At 37.0% G+C, this 20966-nt stretch overlaps 1 protein-coding gene across 1 annotated transcript; it reads right to left on the reverse strand.

The window, feature by feature from the left end:
* Window positions 1-411: 411 nt before the first annotated feature.
* Window positions 412-20171, reverse strand: LOC110032843 (hydroxyphenylpyruvate reductase-like). The gene is made up of 2 exons (XM_020736610.1): window positions 19654-20171; window positions 412-1093 (listed from the first exon to the last, which is right to left on the reverse strand). The coding sequence occupies exons 1-2, from the start codon at window positions 20068-20070 to the stop codon at window positions 575-577; spliced, it is 936 nt and encodes a 311-aa protein (XP_020592269.1). The 5' UTR covers window positions 20071-20171; the 3' UTR covers window positions 412-574.
* Between the last annotated feature and the right edge of the window lie 795 nt (window positions 20172-20966).

Consider the following 20966-nt stretch of genomic DNA (forward strand, 5'->3'; position numbering starts at 1 on the left):
AAGTCGAAGGGTTCAAATCCCCTCTGGCAACGTGAGCCTTAAGAAGATAGCTATATCTAAATATCTAAAAGCTAAACTTTGATTTTTTATATTCTTTACGCTCGAATCTTTCGGATCACATAAAAAATATCACAATCATTCTTTTTTTAAAATGAATACACCTTTAGGTACATGAGTGATAGCAATGTCAATATCAAAGTTTGCGGGTTAGATGTGTAAATACCTAAGAATTGTGTCCCAATTGTGTAAATCTTCCATATATATATATATATATATATATATATATATATTTGTGTGTGTGTGTGTGTGTGAGTGTGTGTGTAGTTTTTTTCTCTTTTTTTATAATTTTTTTTTGTTGTTTTTAAAAGATTTATAGTTCAAACAAAGTCTTCTAAGAACGCCAAAATTTCATAAGAGAAACATATATATGTTGCCCCCATTCCTTGTGGCCCACACTAAAGGCTAAAGCTATTCAAACATATGTCAATTCAATATCAATGTCAATGTCATTCTCTACCCAAAAATAATCCTCAAGAATACAAAGCTCCATATAAAAACAATCTCACAAATTCAATCATAGCACCGGAGTAAGCAAAAGTTTGTTCATCACATGCGCCTCCAGGTTTCCAAGCACCAGGTCGGCCATGGCTCGTCGTGTCTCGACCGTCGCGCTTCCAACGTGTGGTGTCAGCACCACATTGTCGAGCGAAAACAAGATCTCCGGCACATGAGGCTCGTGCTCAAACACGTCGAGCCCAGCCCCACCAATCCTGCCCTCCATCAACGCCTTGACGAGCTCGCCCTCATCAACATGAGATCCCCTACCAATGTTTATGAGCACGCCGTTCGGACCGAGAGCATCCATCACGTTACGGTCGACGATGTGCCTAGTTTCGGCGGTGAGCGGGCATGCCACCACGAGCACGTCAGAGTCCTTCGCCAGCGAGACGGCGTCGGGGTAGTATTTGTAGTTTGTGTTTGGTTTCTGTATTCTTGAATTGTAGCAGATGAAGCATCCAAATGCTTCAGCTCTTTTGGCAATGGCTGAGCCGATCCTCCCGAGACCAATTATCCCTATTGTTTTGCCACTGAACTGGAGGTGAAAACACAAAACTATGATAATCGACAGTTTGGGCATTTACATACATACCCCCCAAGAGTTATGTATTTACATATCTAATGCCTAAACTTTACTTTTTTACATTCATAGCACTCAAATCTTTCATATTGCATCAATGATACCGCCATTTTAGCTTTTAAGAGGCTGATTACAGCTTTTCATGCATTGGTAAGGTGGTATGAATGTAAGAAATTGAAGGTTTAGGTGTTAGATATGTAAATAGATAGGGATTGAGTGGTATGCATGTAAATCTTTCAAATATAAAATTACTGACAAGATAGACTGGGGATGTTTGTTTAGGATTTGCAATATGTCAGTCATTAGATTTGCTGAGTATGATGGCAAGAAAAACTAGTTATCATCACATGATAAATAAATTCCATGCAGAAATGATTTGTTAGTAACTTAACTTCACATGCTTTATTTTTAAATGGTACATATAAATTATATTAAATAAAACAAAATTTAATTACAGACAAGGTGCTTGGTGTCCTAATTAAGTTTAGTTAAAATCCAATTTGCACATAGTTGACATTTTTAGCTTTAATCATTACATAAAGATTCTGTACACAATTTGAGACATGGCTCAGCAGGCTGACCAGTTCACTATTATAAATATGTTGTTTTCTCTGATTAGGGTTCAACTGTTTTCTACAGTCGGAGTCTTTTTTCCCTTGTTAGGGCTGATCCAAGGACTCTGTGAATGCTTGGTTGTATTCTCCTGCAAGGAGATGATTACCACCACATATTTTCTTCCTTGTTTGCCTTGACTGCTTGCTGTCGCCCCTTCCATTCGCCCCCTCCTCACTGTTGCCGCCCTCCCCTCTCCTTCCAGATTGATGGCACCCTCCCTGCACCATGCACTTGCTGTCCAGATGCACCAACCCAGTCCAGCTTGCTGCCGCCCTCTCCACAGCCTCTTGCTTGCTGTCCGGCCGCCAAACCACCATCCCCTCGCTGCCGTTAAACCTCATTATCACCTACCGCACTTCGTTTCCACTACCATGACACGCAGCCCACCACATCTGATCCTCATCCCAGGGGGTCTTTTATGTTTGTGTCATTGTTTTCCTATTTCCAAGTGCTTTGTTTGTAATTTACTTTGAATTTAAACAATAATATTTTCATTTCGCCTGGTTTTGAGTTAACTCTGGTATCATTTAGTGTCAGAGCTAGCCAAAGAGTTCGCCTGGTTTTGAGTTAACTCTGGTATCATTTAGTATCAGAGCTAGCCAAAGAGTAGTCCTATCCTAGGATTTCTAGCCTTCCTACACATCTCCACTTTTCAGAATTTTTTTTCCTATCCTAAATACCCTCCTCTTCCACTTCCACTCCCACTCCCACAAATCCAAACGTTAACCATGTTACCAACAACCCACATGCTGGAACTTACCCGGGAAGAGATACAACGAGAGATCCGTCGACTGCAGCAGAGGCTTGCGAAGATTGATGACAAACCCCAAGGAAGATTACCCACGATCGTGACTCAAATGGGAGAATCTGAATCAATTTCATAGGGACGACTTTAGAGTGGAGGAGGACGGACGCTCTTAAAATTTATTATCAAATGAGGTCGAGAGAGAAGACAATGTGTAGATGATAGCGAGATTTAATAATAAAAATGAATCTATTGGACTTGGATGGAGGGGATGGATCCAGATGATTTCATCGAATGGTTGCAGTCGGTTGAGAAAATCTTCGAGTATAAAAAGGTGCCAAAAGATAAGAGGGTGAAACTTACATCCATCAAATTAAAAGAGCGCTTCTTTGTGGTGTGAAAACTTGTAGAGGCAAATAAGCAAAGAAGTGACAAGATTGCTAGATGGAAGAAGATGCAGAGCAGATTACTTGCCTAATCACTACCATCAGAATATGTTTATGTGGTTTCATCACCTAAAACAAAGAGACATAGTAGTGGAGTTCATGACATAGTTTGACCAACTACAAACGAATGTGAGTTAGCATAGCCAGACGAACATATCATAGCCCAATATCTGGGGGGGCCAGAAGCCCCTTATTAGTGTCATTGTGCAACTGCAGCCCTATTGGTCACTGGGAGATGTCCAAATCGTAGCCTTGAAGGTGGAGAGACAGCAAAAAAAAAGTTGACAACCGCCCTCATTCAGACAACCACCTACTGCTATAGCTAACAATAAGGGTACGTCTCGAGAAATTGGGAATACCAGACAGGGAAGTGACAATCCATCTCTGAGTAGAAAGAAACCCTAAAAGATTATTTCTCCCAGTACAGCGCCTGTCAGGAGATATTTAATGTGCCACAGCTATGGACGCAGCCTTGAGCTGCCCCACAAGTCGAGTTGTTTCATTCACTAAACAAGGTGTGGTCGAGGACATGAGTGAAGAGAAAGCAGAGGAGGACCAGAACAAGGAACTTGAACTCCAGAGAGATAAGGGAGAAATGGTAGTCATAAGGAGGGTCTTGCAGGCTAGGTCAAAGAATTATTATTCATGGCTAAAGCAAAGTATTTTCCACACCAAGTGCACTAAGAAAGTAAAAGTCTGCAACATGATTATTGACAGTGGAAATTATGAGAATGTAATATCCACTCTGATGTGAAGAAATTGGTGTTTTCCACACGAACCATCCTCAATCCTACTCCCTTAGTTGAAAAGGGGAAATGAGATATGAGTGGATCAATAATGTTGGTTGAGTTTTCAAATGGAGGTCAGCTACAGAAGCAGGTGTGGTGTAAAGTGGTGTATATAGACACTTGTCATATTTTGTTGGGGAGGTCGTGGTAGTTCGATCGCAAGGTCCAACAAGACAGGTTAAAAAAAAACTTATTCATTAAAGAATGATGGAAGACACAATTCTTTTGCTCATCAGAGACAAGGAGGGGACATCACAGAAGAGACGATAGTTCCAAGAGTCACCTTTATGCAGTCGGTACGAGAGGCTCCAGTAACAATGACTTTAGTCCTGTTAGAGGGAACTGAGAAGAAGGTTGAGATACCAGAACCCATAGAACCACTGCTATGTGACTGACAACCTTCCAGAGAGATTGTCATCATTGAGAGACATTCAACATGTCATAAATCTCATCGCTGGATCAGCATTGCCAAACAGGCCTGCCTACCAATTAAGACCAGTAGAGCACAAGGAATTACAGCGACAGGTACAGTATCTCGTTAAATGGGCTTTGGTCGGAGAAAGTACAAGCCGATGTGTAGTCCCTTCCTTGATGATACCGAAGAAGGACGAATCGTGAAAGATGTGATTTGATAGTCATGCCATTAACAAGATCACTATATCAAATACAAGTTCCTCATACCTCGTCGGAAGACCTCTTAAATAGCCAGAACAAAATGAAAGGCCAACATGCATCTTGGGTGGAATTCTTGGCATCATTCCAAATTGTGCTTAAGCAAAAGGCGAGAAGCCAGAATCTAGTAGCAGATAAATCGAGCCGCCGTAATTTGTCGATCACTTCTATGCAGACTCGAGTCATAAGTTTTGAGGAAGTGAAGGAGTTGTAAGGAAATATGAAGATTTCGGAGTACATATAACCAGATTTAGATGAGTTTAGGGGACGAGAGGAAGACTGCTTTCAAAGCCTGGATGGATTATACAAGTGGACAAACATGTCTTTTCAGATTGTCTAATACGCACAACACATTAATGAGATTGATGAATTAAGTGTTTCAGATTCACATCAGGAAGTTTGTAGTGATGTACTTTGATTATACTGATATATATAGCAAATCCGAGGAGGGGCACTTACAGCACCGGAGGACGGTATTCGAGGTTTTGCGATCAGAAAAATTATACGCCCACCAAAAGAAGTGTCGCTCTTTGAAAGCACAAGGATGCTTTTGGGGTTATATTGTGTCGAATGCAGGCATTCAGATGGATCCAGCAAAGATCAAGGCCATCGTGAGCTGGACGACCCAAAGATCCTTTACCGAGTTGAGCCAATTTTTGGGGCTTTCATTATTCTATAGGTGATTCATCAAGAGCTTCAGCACCATCACAGTTCCTCTGACATAACTTTTGAAAAGGGAGAAGTTTCAGTGGATGGATGCAGCTTTGTCCTGTTTCGATACACTTAAGGAGAGGTGACTCAGGAACCAATATTAGTATTACCATACTTCAATCAGTTGTTCAAGGTGGAGTGTAAAACTCTAATGTGGGAATTGGAGCAATACTGAGACAGGGAGGCCACCCCATAGCAATCTTTAGTAAGAAGTTAAATGAGTAAAGGAGAATATACTTGACGTATGACAAAGAGTTATATGCGATCATGAAAGCTCTTAATCACTGGAGTCATTACCTGTCGACGAGCAAGTTCACCTTATATACGGATCATAAGATTTTAAAATTCTTGAATAGCCAGAACAAAATGAAGGGCCAACATGCATCTTGGGTGGAATTCTTGGCATCATTCCGATTTGTGCTTAAGCACAAGGCAAGAAGCCAGAATTTAGTAGCAGATACACCAAGCCGCCGTAATTTGTTGATCACTTCTATGCAGACTCAAGTCATAAGTTTTGAGGAAGTGAAGGAGTTGTAAAGGAAATATGAAGATTTCGAAGAGATCTGCGAGCAGTGTCAGGAGAATTCTCAGATAGTATCACAGGGCTGATGGTAACTAGTTCCACTAGAATATGCTTGTACTCCTAGATGTTCGTTGAGAGAGTCCATTATTTGTGAACGTGACAATAGAAGACTTGCAGAACACTTTGATAGGGATAAAACTCTCGCAATCGTGCAAGAACACTTTTTTTTTGCCCTAATTGATGAGAGATGTGAAGCAGTGCATCAGACAGTGCAAAATTTATCATATGGCCAAAACCAGAGGACAAAATGCAAGACTATATACTCCTTTACCAATACTGAATGCCCCATGGGTGGATGTTAGCATGAATTTTATGGAGAGTCTTCCGAGGACACAGAGGAACATGAACTCTGTGATGGTTGTAGATAGCTTCTCGAAGATGATGTATTTCATACATTGCCACCAGAGGTTGGATGCATCACATCTAACTTGTACTTTAGGGATGTCGTGAGACTGCACGAAATATCCAGAACCATTACTTCCGGCAGAGATGTTAAGTTTTTGTCACTTTTGAAGAACCCTATGGGGGAAGCTTGGCACTAAACTTCAATTTAGCCGAGCGACTCATCCACAGACATACGATTAGGCAGAAGCAATGAACATGAGTCTGAGGAACCTCCGGAGGTGCTTTGTGCGGAAAAATATTAAGCAGTGGGACCTCCTAGCCCAGACCAAATTTGCTTACAACAGATCTGTGAGTTAGACAACGAGATACACCCCATTAGAGATTGTGCATGGGCGCACCTCATCTGAGATTGTGTATGGGCACACCCCACTCACTCCACTTAACTTGGTACCACTCCTAACATCAGAGATATTAGAGATTAGTGAGGAAACTGAGGAAAGGGTGCAAGAGATTCAAAAGTTACACGCAGAGGTGGAAAAGGAGAACACCAATCAGAACCGCCAGTAGCAGACACAAGCAAAGAAAACTAGAAAGAATGTGACATTCTAAGAAGAGAATCTTGCATGGATCAAGTTGAAGAAAGAAAAGTTTTTGGTTGGATCCTTCGGGAAATTCAAGTCCAGAACAGATCAACCTTTCATAATTCTCAAGAAGTTGAACAACGCCTACAAGATCAACCAATTAAGGGACTATAATATTTATATTACTTTCAACATAGCGGATTTGACTCCGTGCTATAAGGAACCAGAAGCTTCGACGAATGAGGTTGAAACTCCCCCAACCATAGGAGAGTGATGTGGGGCTCACCAAACTAACAAATTTGGTTCAGCGGGAGAGGATTCATGGGTTGGTCAGCCCTTTCCTTTGGGTTAGGTTGTCGCCCAAAGGGGAAGGTAGCTCCTCTTACCTATTATAATATATGTTGTTTTCTCTGTTTAGGCCTCAGTTTTTTGCTTCAGTTTTTTTGTCGTCAACATATTTCCCTTGCTAAGGTTGTATTCGACAGTCGGTGTTCCAGCTGTCTCCTGCTCTAGGGTGATGATTACCTCCACATATTTCCTTCACTATTTCCCTTGTCTGTTTGTTGTCGACCATTCCATGCACCCCCTCCTTACTATTGCCGCCTCTCCTTGCTCCTAGATTGTTGTCACCCTCCTGGCACTGCACACTTGCTATCCACCCGCACCAACCCAGTCCATCTTGCTGCTGCCCACCCCATAGCCTCTTGTTGTCCAACCGCCAAATCGCCTTCCCCTCGTTGTCGTTAAACCTTCCTACCACCTATCACTCTCTGTTTCCACTACCTCGACATGCAACCCATCATCTCTGATCCTTGCTCTAGGGGTGTTTTGTGTTTATTGTTGTTTTCATATTTCCAAGTGTCTTGTTTGTCATCCTCTAATTAAGTTTCTTTCAAATCCAATTTGCACAAAAGTTGGCATTTTAGCTTTAATCATTATCAATACATAAAGATTGTGTACACAATTCAAGGATGAAAGAATTTACAGTGCAATGAACAAAATAGTTACCTCAATAATATGAGAGAAGCTAGAAATTTTTCATGCCAGGACTAGGGCTGTCAAAAAAACTCGTTGTTCGCGAACAGTTCGTGTTCAGGTCGTCGGGGAGTTCATGTTCGATTCGTTCAATAAGCAAACGAGATGAACACGAACAATTTTTTTCGTTCGGTTTATAAATGAACCAAACACAAAGAGTCACTTTTTCGATCGTGTTTGAATAGTTATTGTTCGAAATATAAAATAATTTAAAATAATTATATATAAAAAATTTATCATATTTTAAAAATAATTATATACTCTAAAAATTTAGCATATTTTAAAAAATTAAATCCTATAAATTATAATCTGATCTTCAGATTCGCCACTTAGCATATATTAAATTTTATAATTTCATATTTATCTTCAGGTTCGTCTCTTAGCTTAAATTTTCTTATATTTCTTTTAAATTTATTTAGTTTATTTGACTTTTATTTAGTTTCTTTGACTTAAACATAGTTTTTGAGAGTGAAATCTCGCATATTGTCTCTAGATCTGAACTTTCTTATGGAATGAGATAATATTATGGTTTTATTGTGAGTTGTGTTTCGACTATTTTGCATTTGTGTTGTAATTCATACAGATTTAAACATTAACTTTATATAGGTTTAAGCTTTTGAAAGATTTAGAACAATTCGAACAATACAAACAAATTTGTAAGATTTCAAACAATTCGAACAACTCGAACATTTCAAACATTTCAAATATTTCAAACATATTTCAAACAAATCAAACCGAACACGAACAGTAACTTTACGAACAATTTCAAACACGAGCCTATTTTAAACACACAAGATTTCAAACGAGCTGAACACGAACACGAACTTTGTTAGTTTGCGTACAGTTCGTTTACACCCTAGCCATGACACAAAGATATCGGGGACATATATATAAATTCAAACGTTTGGTCGGATAAAAAATAAATGGACTGTAAAATTATAATGCATATAGAATTTATTATCTAATCCAATTTTAATGTCATGAATTCGTCTGATTTGAGTGAATATCAAATATACCATATACCATTTTGTGTAAAATTTTGCCCATGATTGATGCACATTTTGGTTGGTAAAAGAGTCAGTGGCTTGACCAATTTCTATTGTCATTGATGGGCATATGTTACATTGGATTCATTTTTTTTTTCAAATTAAACAAGAAAATCTAAAGTTATGTATTTATTTTACAATCTACTAAATAACTCAAACTATTTGTTCTTCTCAAAGCAAATCAACATAAAATGTACATGTTAAGAATGTTTTAAATATTTAATAAGGCCACGTTTTATCATTTTGTTTTACTCTTAAAAATTTTAAATATAGACTATGGTAAATGTAAATGAGCACTTAATTTCTTGGCTACACTTGCATTAAGTTAGACCTGATCTTATGATAAATAGAGCATTAAAGTGAAAAGAGCACAACAAGCTTTTCTATTTTCCTTCAAAATAAAATGTTTAATCAATCTCACGCTCTTACGAAACTTGAGCTAATAGCAACCGTTTCCCTTCATAAAAGAACCAATAAGAACCTGCAGAAAAAAGGTATAAAAGGAAACCATCAATAAATCCAATGCAATCAAGCTGCGTGATGAACAAGAAGCCCTACTTTTTCAAATCGTAAAGAGACAAATTCATTTAAATTGTATTTTCAAATCTTCAGTTAATAGTCAAAGAGAAAAACATTCCTAGATTGATTGTAGTATTAAAAATAGAAAATTTCAATCTTTATTTCATTTAAATAGGGTAAATTGAAATAATGAAGGAAGCATATCCCGACTCCTCATTTCTTCTACCCCTAAATTTCTTCATATAAACCATTTATAATAATAAAGTATGATTTGCCTCCAGAAAAACCAAACTATCGAAAGCTTTGATACTCCAAATGCAAACTCCATAATCAAGTAGTACAAAGAATTAAATGGCTTCTCCACTGTTCGGCTTTTCCTTTTCTTATTCACTTCTTCCCTTTATCTGTCATCTTCTTTGCTTCTTCATTTTTAAAACCATTAACCACCTAAATATTTCTAATAGTCAAAAGATTTAAGTTGCTCTCTAAGTGACAATCTCATTGACATTTTGTGATTTCGTTGAGAAATGGCTTGTATAAGGAAAAAATGTTGTAGAGTACTGTAAGGAAACACATTTATTTATGGCTCCCTACAACAAAATCTCCCAAAGATTATAGGAAAGTGAGCTACGCATGCTGAAAAGTGTTGCCAATTTGATTAATTGTTTCTTAATAATCATATCCTCTAGCTTCATTTCTCTTCTCATGCAAGGGCAACTTTAAAGAAGCCATTCCCTCCCTCTTTAAAAGCCTACTATCACCAAAAAGAGAAAAGAAAATGCAATAGGAGGCTGACTAAAGACCAGGACACACACAAACATACACTTTATAATACTTAAATATATCCAAAACTATTCTATAATAATTTATATGATACTAAAAAGAAGTGTTGAGGCTTGTTAAAATTGAATTATTAGATGTCTCAATTTTTTACTAAGTTGACGGGCTCCATTTAATTTAAGTAATCATACACATATCTTTCTTTATATTTGAAAATTTTCCTCTACGGATGTCGACAAGACATTGCAATCTACACTATATTGGCTAGTTTCCTTGATAAAAATTGTGTACTTCATTTATTTCATGGATCTAGCGGGGCTTTTAATCCATTTTACCCCTCCACCTTTTCTATAAATAGCCATGATACATCCATGTTGAAACATAATCTTTCCTCCTAAAATTTGAAGCTCTTTCAAGTAAGTTTTCATTCCCAGTAGATCAAGTTTGCTAAAAAAAGTCCAATCTTGTAATAGATTTTTTTTGTACTTCGCATTAATAAAAAGCACCATAAAAAACACTTGTTTAGTATTCTAGTTCATTCTTGTAATTTTATTCTTGTTATCACTCCCCAAGTCTTGGTTAGAAAACGTGGAAAGAAAGACTATCTAGAAAAAGGCGATTTTGTGAGAATAAGTGTTTCACTAATTATGCTTTAAATGATTTGAATAATCAAGAGAATGAGTAGCACAAGGAGTCCATTGAACAACCAAGCCCTCTCCAACTATTTGAATAACCTCTTCAAATATTTTAAATAATAATTGAGCATCTTTTACAAAGGTTGATATATCAACTAATTTCAAAAATATTATTCCATAAGAGTTGTTAATAAAATTTATAATATTTTTCTGCCTAATTATCTGATCAACCATCTGACATTATTGTAACTCCTATTTCAACAAGTCTTCTTCGCTTCATCAACCATTTTTGTAGTTGTTCTAACCTCCTCATCCAATGTCCCAGTTCGCAGCTTACATACGCTCGAAAGATTCAATCCTCATCCATGTCAACAAAGCGTAGCATGTTAATCCAATGAAGACTCCTAACCACATTAAAAAGAAGACTTTTATTTTTGTGTTCTTTTCCAGAAGCTAAAGGAGAAATTGGTTAAGAGTTGATATTTTCATCTTCATCCCCACTAATTACAAATCTATCAATTTATCCTCGAGTTTCTCAATCAGAAGAATACGAATGACTTCCACTGCTAGAACCATCAAATTGAGAACCTACATAAGAATTATTCACCATCTCTTCCATATTTCTTTGCATAGTTTCTCCTGAGATGATAGTTTTTTAAATATTCAAAATACTCCTTAACTTCGTCTGATATTTTCTCACATGCTCCAACAATTAAATATGTGCAAGCTAAGTGATCTTTAAGCCGCTTCACAGCACCAGTAATTCGCTTGTCACAAAATTTACATTACAAATAAGAATATCCTTTTCTTGCACCTTCTGCCATATTTCCAAGCCGGACCTTTTTTTTCTTTTGCCACCACGCATTCTAATTTAAAAAGAAAGTTGCACCTAATTACCTATCCAAATGAATCAAGCAAATAATGAGTCAAGGACATTCATAGTCAATACCAATGAGCTTAAAATTTTGAGAAATTGCATATTTACAATTAAAATTAGCTCGGATTCTTATTAATTTTCAATCTAACACCCTAAACTTTAATAAGAATTGAGTGGTATGTATGCAAATGACTAAATCCCCCTAATATTAATTTTTATAAATATGATAGTTTAATAAAATATAAAGTACATATACTTCTAACGGGCATTTACATACATACCACCCAATTTTTTGAGGCTCGGGACGGAAGTCGACACAGAAGCCAGACTTCTATATTGGACAGGACGCCATGCAAAAGAAGATAGTTCAGAACGCATAAGACACAGAAGCCTTTAATTGGACTTCGACGCTCAAGTCACAAACAGCTCAAGAAGAAAAAACGCAGAAGCCTTCGACGCTGGACTTGCGCCCGAGACGACGCTGAACTTCGATGATCAGATTATTCTTCGAAGGAGACATACTCAAAGGCTCGGAATGAAGCACGAGAAAGAAGCAATTAAGCTCTTGAAATGATGCTCCAACCCTAATTGTATTATATGGTTTTTGAGTTTAATTTATATTAGGTAATTTGCTTCGATGCCTCATTCGTTTCAAGGCATAAACGCCTGGAGTCATACGCCTCACTACAAAAAGGCATAAGCCTCGCCCGCACTGGCGAGGCTTACGCTTTGAGTCTTTGCTCAAGAGCCTCGAATTGAGGGGCACCTCGAAGTGGATGCCTCGCATGCTTTTTTAAACATTTATCACAATGCTTTGGGCAATATTTGTTCAAATCACTTGTTTCATTTTAATCAAAATTCATATAATTCAATTATTTATCTGTTCATTAGTAAGAATATTGTTCAAATAAATTTTAGCATATTCAGTTAATTTCATTTTAACAAACTTAACCCTTCAATAATTATTCATATTGTAATAGTCAAAAAAATAGCCAATTTGAGCATGTCAATCTTAGAATTTATTTAGATCATGGATCACAACAAAAGAAATAACTTCAATTTTAAGTTTATTAAAGGGATCATCATATATCCTAATATCATTTTAGATTGGTGTCTTCGCACAAGCAGTCTCCTATTAGTGTTTTCATCTTTATGGTAAGCATGAAAGTAAGGTTAAATATTTTCAATAAGTGAGGCTATATTCCTAAGTGTTAAAAGTTACAATTGAGGTTTAAGGCCTTGCATGATGTGTTATATAATGTTTTGTAAATCTTCAAATTGATCTAATTGCACAAGTTTTGGAGGTCCTCAAATTGATCTCGAGGTACTTATTTTGAAGACACAATTAAAACACAGAATATAGTGAATGTGCATTTCGTTTAAAGATACTATTGCTAAGTGTATGAAAAAGAAGTATTTTGGGACTTAAGCACTTACCTATGTATGCGTATACTAATGGTCAATAATAAACAATATCAATCAAATTCTTATGCCAATAAATCATAATATGGCAATAGGCTAGGTTATTTTTCAGGTGAAACATGCCCTCGCTAAAAAAAGAAACATTAAAATATACCCAGATTTGGTACATTTTATCTCGTGACTACCAAATTCTGGGTGTGCATATACCTGAAAGTCATGCAAATGTTCATAAAATTGCTACTAACATGTATTAATCCTAAATTTATATGAAAAAAACAAGTTCAGTTATTAAAAAAAATTTATTTGTCCACAACATATAATGATAAGAGGTGTAGACTAATTATAAGCAGTGGTAGTCCCATCAATGTCATATCCACACAGGTTTTTAAAGCTAATATGTAAACTAAGCAACATCTCAATACATTTAATGTTAGTTAAGTGAACAATAATTCCCTATTTGCTACCATTAGATGTCTAATTCCCATCAAACTAGAAAGTTGTGAGAATGATTTATATGGTGTGTTCTACCCATAGACATAGAGCATATTATATAAACCATAGCATGACTACTTAGCACAAGTGTTTCCTACTATTGTAGAAATAATACAAATGCATTAAAATATAAGGGAAAAACTATGTAGTTGTTCCCTATCAAGAAACCAAAGAACGAAAGCTAAAATGAACTGCGTAAAAGTAGAACTAGCGTTAAACATTTCTTTAATCAAAGCAAGGATGCACCACTTAAGTTGACATTAATTGAATTATCCACCAATCCATACATTTTAGGCATTTTCTTTAAGGTCACTGAGCCATAATGTATTTTAGATGCCTCTGATACCATCTAACCATCATTCGATAGATTACTAGTCGAGCTAATCATTTTAAGAAAAATGATGCATTTTTTACCCCTAGGATGCACAAACTAGTATGATATAATACCTCAAATATACTTTAATGCATACCATACCATAGGGGGTTGCCTATTCATATTCCTTTTCTGTGATCCACAACTAATTATATCCCGCAACTTTATGTCACCACTGATTGATCTCATTTATCATACTGACTATTATGACTTGCATGGTGCCCTAAATGGTTTATTTTTTAGAGAGCTGATATGATTGATCCACATCATCATTCTTATATATTGTTGCATCGTAATTAGCAATTCACTTTCACAGCCTTCATTCATATGTGCTACATCAAGTTGATATAAATGATGATAGGTATGTTAAATTATGTAGCACAATTATCCATTATTTGAGTTAATGTTGCAATTAGTGCTTGTGCTTTCTTTTGCATTCATGGGCCCAATTATACAGCAAATTATCATATGTTCCATACGAGTGCAAGACTAAATGGTTATTATCTGAGTTTTCTTTTTGTAATATTTTATAATCCTCTTTTATCTGTAATCGATTTATAGGAAACAAATGACTAGTTTTGAAGATGCTTGTACATATAGATTTTCCTACGGCTCCCATTCTTGCAAACTCATGGATAGTTGGAGGTTCAACGTAGATATGCTATGCATAGTAACATCAATTCAACTCTGCAAAGCAAAGCTACTTCAAATCAGAGAAAGTTGACGAATCACAACAAGGATAACTGCAAGAATATGAGGATATTTTGTTTCTTCGAACGATTATTGTAGATTTTATTTCTATTGTAACATCAAGTTTCTATGTTAAAGGAAAACAAGGGGTCACCAAATGAAAATTTTATCAGAACTATCTACGGGAAAAAGTTGTTGGACACAAGTGGCAGATTTTTTGGTTGAAAAGTATGCCTATATCTAAGTATTCTCACCAAAGAGCCCCCCTCTTTCTTCATTTCTTTACCCTCTCTTGCCCTCGCAGTCAGCAGCCTCATCACCTTCCCTCTTATGTTGCCTTTAGTCATTAGTTTGGCCCGATCTGTTTTATTTCACCATAGATCTGATAGAGCACATCCTCAACCCCCAAAAAGCCTTACTTTCAAGTTTCATCCATCTCTAATCTGGAAGGACCTGTGAAGCCTCTTAAGTAAAATGAAGTTGAATTTTTAAACATTGGCACGACTTTTCATGTAAAGATGAAATTTCATTAGAAACTTCAAAGTTAAGTGTGCTCTTGCTAGAGCACTCCTAATATGGGTGACCTCATGGGAAGTTACACCAACTGGGCAAAAATGTAAGATTATTTGGTCAAAGAGGACAATATCTTGATGGGTGAGAATTCGAGCTATCATAAATGACATCTGAACATTAGACCAACCAAAAAATAGAAATATATGTCTGGCGGATGATTCCGGGCTAAGAGCACTAACGATGATGTTAATTACTTAAGTGGGGAAAATTGTGAAACTTCTTAAGTAAAATGAAGCTGAACCCTTAAACCTCGAGGCGTATTTTTGTATAACGATAAAATTTCATTAGAAAGTCTAAAATTAAGTGTGCTCGTGTTGGAGCACTCCTAGGATGAGTGACCTTCTTGGAAGTTACATAAATGAGGCAAAATTGTGAGATCATTTGGCCAAAGCAGACATTACATTGATAGATGAGAATTTGGGCTGCCACAAAACCATTTACTGAATTCGTAAAAAAAGAACATCAAAACCATCTCTAATCTAGTCTCTTACTGACGAAAATACATGTGAAACCCCTTGAGTAAAATTAAGTTAAACTCTTAAACAGCGAGATGTCTTTTGATATAAAGATGGAACTTCATTAGAAACTCCAAAGTTAAGTGTGCTCCTGCTAGAGTACTCATATGATGGGTGACCTCCAAGGAAGTTACACCAATTAGGCAAAATGTGAGGGCATTAATCAAAGAGGGCAATACCTTAATGGGTGAGAGTTTAGGCTATCACAAATGATATCAGAACATTAGACCAGCCTAAAGATAGAAATATCTGCCTAGTAGATGATTATGGGCTAAGAGCACTAATGATAATGTTAATTACTTAAGTGGGGGAGATTGTGAAACCAAGTAAAATGAAGCTAAACTCTTAAACATCGAGAAACATTTTTGTATAATGATAAATTTTCATTAGAAACTCTAAATTTAAGCGTGCTTGTGTTGGAGTACTCCTACGATAGGTAACCTCCTAGGAAGTTACATCAAATGGGCAAAGCTATGAGGCCGTTTGGCCAAAGTAGACAATACCTTGATGGGTGAAAATTTGGGCTATCACAAAACCTTTTATTGAATTTGTAAAGAAGGAATATCAAAACCATCTCTAATCTAGTCTCTTACTGAAGGATTGACTTGTGAAACCCCTTAAGTAAAATTAAGCTAAACTCTTAAATAATGATATGCCATCTGATGTAAAGATGGGATTTCATCAGAAGCTCCAAAGTTAAGTGTGCCTGTGCTAAGAACACTCCTAAGATGAGTGATATCGAAGGTTACACCAACTGGGCAAAAATGAGAGGTCATTTGGTCAATGAGGACAGTACCTTGATGGGTGAAAGTTTGGGCCATCACAAATAATATCAGAACATTAGACCAGCCTATAGATAGAAAAATATTTCTGGCGGATGATTACGAGCTAAGAGCACTAACGAGGATGTTAATTACTTAAGTGGGGGAGATTGTAAAACCCCTTAAGTAAAATGAAGCTGAGCTCTTAAGCATCTAGGTGCATTTTAAACTCCCAAAGTTACTCCTAGGATGGGTGACCTCCTAGGAAGTGACACCAGTTGGGCAAAAATGTGAGGCCATTTGGTCAAAGAGTGTTGGGTTAAAGTTCGGGCTATCACAAATGATATTAGAACATTAGACCAGCCTGAAGATAGATATATCTGCTTGGTGAATGATTCCGGGTTAAGAGCACTAATGATGATGTTAATTACTTAAGTAGGGGAGATTGTGAAATCCCTTAAGTAAAATGAAACTAAACTCTTAAACATCGATGAGCATTTTTGTATAACAATAAAATTTCATTAGAAACTCCAATGTTAAGCATGTCGTGTTGGAGCACTCCTAGGATGGGTGACCTCCTGAGAATTTACATCAAATGGACAAAAAAGTGAGGTCGTTTGGCAAAAGCGAACAATACCTTGATGGGTGATAATTTGAGCTATCACAAAACCTTTTACTGAATTTGTAAAGAAGGAATATCAAAACCATCTCTAATCCAGTCTCTTACTGAAGGATTGACCTGTGAAACCCCTTAACTAAAATTAAGTTAAACTTTTAAATAATGATATGCCTTCTGATGTAAAAATGGGATTTCATTAGAAACTTCAAATTTAAGTGTGTCTGTGCTAAGAGCACTCCTAAGATGGGTGATCTTGAAAGTTACACCAACTGGGCAAAAATGAGAGGTCATTTGGTCAAAGAGGACAATACCTTGACGGGTGAAAGTTTAGGTTATCACAAATAATATCAGAACACTAGACTAGCTTAAAGATAGAAAAATATGTCTGGCGGATGATTACGAGCTAAGAGCACTAACGATGATGTTAATTACTTAAGTGGGGAGGTTATAAAACCCCTTAAGTAAAATGAAGTTGAACTCTTAAGCATCTAGGCGCATTTTAAACCCCCAAAATTAAGCACCCTCATGTCGGAGCACTCCTAGGATGAGTGACCTCCTGGGAAGTTACACCAGTTGGGCAAAAATGTGAGGCCATTTGGTCAAAGAGTGTTGGGTTAAAGTTCGGGCTATCACAAATGATATTAGAACATTAGACCAGCCTGAAGATAGATATATCTGCTTGGTGAATGATTCCGGGTTAAGAGCACTAATGATGATGTTAATTACTTAAGTAGGGGAGATTGTGAAATCCCTTAAGTAAAATGAAACTAAACTCTTAAACATCGATGAGCATTTTTGTATAACAATAAAATTTCATTAGAAACTCCAATGTTAAGCATGTCGTGTTGGAGCACTCCTAGGATGGGTGACCTCCTGAGAATTTACATCAAATGGACAAAAAAGTGAGGTCGTTTGGCAAAAGCGAACAATACCTTGATGGGTGATAATTTGAGCTATCACAAAACCTTTTACTGAATTTGTAAAGAAGGAATATCAAAACCATCTCTAATCCAGTCTCTTACTGAAGGATTGACCTGTGAAACCCCTTAACTAAAATTAAGTTAAACTTTTAAATAATGATATGCCTTCTGATGTAAAAATGGGATTTCATTAGAAACTTCAAATTTAAGTGTGTCTGTGCTAAGAGCACTCCTAAGATGGGTGATCTTGAAAGTTACACCAACTGGGCAAAAATGAGAGGTCATTTGGTCAAAGAGGACAATACCTTGACGGGTGAAAGTTTAGGTTATCACAAATAATATCAGAACACTAGACTAGCTTAAAGATAGAAAAATATGTCTGGCGGATGATTACGAGCTAAGAGCACTAACGATGATGTTAATTACTTAAGTGGGGAGGTTATAAAACCCCTTAAGTAAAATGAAGTTGAACTCTTAAGCATCTAGGCGCATTTTAAACCCCCAAAATTAAGCACCCTCATGTCGGAGCACTCCTAGGATGAGTGACCTCCTGGGAAGTTACACCAGTTGGGCAAAAATGTGAGGCCATTTGGTCAAAGAGTGTTGGGTTAAAGTTCGGGCTATCACAAATGATATTAGAACATTAGACCAGCCTGAAGATAGATATATATGTTTGGTGAATGATTCCGGGCTAAGATCACTAATGATGATGTTAATTACTTAAGTAGGGGAGATTGTGAAACCCCTTAAGTAAAATGAACATAAATTCTTAAACATTGATGAGCATTTTTGTATAACGATAAAATTTCATTAGAAAATTTCAATGTTAAGCGTGTTGTGTTGGAGCACTCCTAGGATGGGTGACCTCCTGGGAATTTCCATCAAATAGGCAAAAAAGTGAGGTCATTTGGCCAAAGCAGACAATACCTTGATGGGTGAGAATTTGGGCTGTCAGAAAACCTTTTACTGAATTTGTAAAGAAGGAATATCAAAACCATCTCTAATCTAGTCTCTTATTGAAGGAAGGACCAATGAAACCCCTTAAGTAAAATTAAGCTAAACTCTTAAACAACAAGACGTCTTTTGATGTAAAGATGAAATTTCATTAGAAACCCCAAAGTTAAGTGTGCTCGTGCTAGAGCACTCCTAAGATGGGTGACTTCTTAGGAAGTTACATCAACTGGACAAAAATGTGAGGCCATTTGGTCAATGAGAACAATACCTTGATGGGTGAAAGTTTATGCTATCACAAATGATATAGAACATTTGACCAGCCTAAAGATAGAAATATATGTTTGGTGGATGATTAGGGCTAAGAGCACTAACGATGATGTTAATTACTTAAGTGAGGGAGATTGTGAAGCTCCTGAAATAAAATGAAGCTGAACTTTTAAGCATCGAGATGCATTTTGTATAACGATAAAATTTCATTAGAAACTCTCAAAGTTAAGTGCGCTCATGTTGGAGCACTCATAGGATGGGTGACCTCCTAGGAAGTTACATCAAATGGGCAAAATTGTGAGGTCTTTTGGCGAAAGCGGACAATACCTTGATGGGTGAGAATTTGGGTTGTCACAAAACTTTTCACTGAGAAATACCCCCATGTCACTCACCCCACCATCACCCCCCTTCCAGCATTACTATGCTCAACTCAAGAAGCACCCAGAAATTCAAAGATCGCAAAATTACCGTGGAAGTGATCATGTACATTGCTCAACTCTAGAAGCAAATAATAATCAAATATTCACTCATTCAAAGATCGCAAAAATTACCTTGGAAGCGATCATGTAGTCGCCCTTGGCCTTCCATGCCCCGCTCCTTAAGTAACGCTCTGCACTGCAGATCTTCCGCAATGTTGCGATGGAGAGGGCGATTGCTAGGTCTGCAGCGTCGTCTGTGAGCACATCGGGAGTGTTGGTGACGCGAATGCCCCTCGCCCGGCATTTGGCGAGATCGACTTTATCAAAGCCGACGCTGTAACAGGCAACGATGCCTTCGATTATATCGGCGTCCGCACTCACCGTCGAGTTGCCAACCAATGCGCGGATTGACGGCGAGTTGGCGCGGAGGAAATCCTTACGGCTCGCCGGCGGCGGCTCCCACAGCCGGAAAAGCTTGCACCGACGATCCAGCTCGGCTTCGAGGTACGTATTCATCGGATGCGTCAAGAGAACGCCGAGGGACTCCATGACAATGTACTGCCCTGCTCTGCAGTACCCGATGTCTTCTTCTCCAGCCAGCAGCCGCGATCCACTCCCCTCTGGAGGGAAAACGACAAGACATCCTGGATTCTGACGGCCTCGGAAATGGGGGCATTGAAAAAAATATAATAATATTATATTTATTGATAAATTTACATTTATACCACTTATTTTTTTCTTTCAAATTTACATACATGTTGTGTTGTGAACGAGTCTGGCTCGAGCGAGCTAAAATTTAGCTCATGTTCGGCTCGTTTGAAATTGGCTCTTGAACAATATATTCGTACTCTGATCGATTTAAATATTTGTGTTAGTGTTCAGCTCGTGTTTGACTTAAAATTGACTCGTTAAAATTAAAATGAAAAAATAGATGTAAACTGATGGATTCGAAACTGTACTAAATGTATGCAAGAGAAAGCATTAATCAAGTTACCACACGAGGAGTTATGATTTAAATTTAGATATAAATATATATAATACATTACTATATAAATAATATATGTAATATATTATTATATAAATAATTATATTTAATTTTTATTTTGAACTAAAAAGAACCGAACACGAGCGAAAAAATTGTTGTTCATGTTCGGCTCGTTTATAATTCGAGCTTGAAATCTTGTCCGTGTTCGGCTCGTTTACTTAAAGAACGAGACGAATACGAGCTGTTTGAGAACAACGAGCTTTTTGGACGGCCATACGTACATACCATCAATTTTTATTTATTTAATTATCTAACAGCTAAATTTTAATTTTTACAAGAAAAATAATATGGGTAAACGTATTTTTGTTATTAAAATTAAAGTTTGGGTGTGAGGTAATTAAATGCATAAAAATTGAGTGCTGCCTTTGTAATTTTTTTTAATGTGACTTTTATATATATA

This window comes from Phalaenopsis equestris, unplaced genomic scaffold (assembly GCF_001263595.1).
Source record: "Phalaenopsis equestris unplaced genomic scaffold, ASM126359v1 Scaffold001037, whole genome shotgun sequence".
Taxonomy (NCBI): domain Eukaryota; kingdom Viridiplantae; phylum Streptophyta; class Magnoliopsida; order Asparagales; family Orchidaceae; genus Phalaenopsis; species Phalaenopsis equestris.

What these genes read in the sequence shown, in the direction of transcription:
- LOC110032843 (XM_020736610.1), bottom strand. Translation starts at nt 20,070, where the DNA reads ATGGAGTCCCTCGGCGTTCTCTTGACGCATCCGATGAATACGTACCTC. An exon ending in ACTACATGATCGCTTCCAAG is followed by an intron (nt 1,094 to 19,653) that starts GTAATTTTTGCG and finishes TTTCACCTCCAG; the next exon opens with TTCAGTGGCAAAACAATAGG.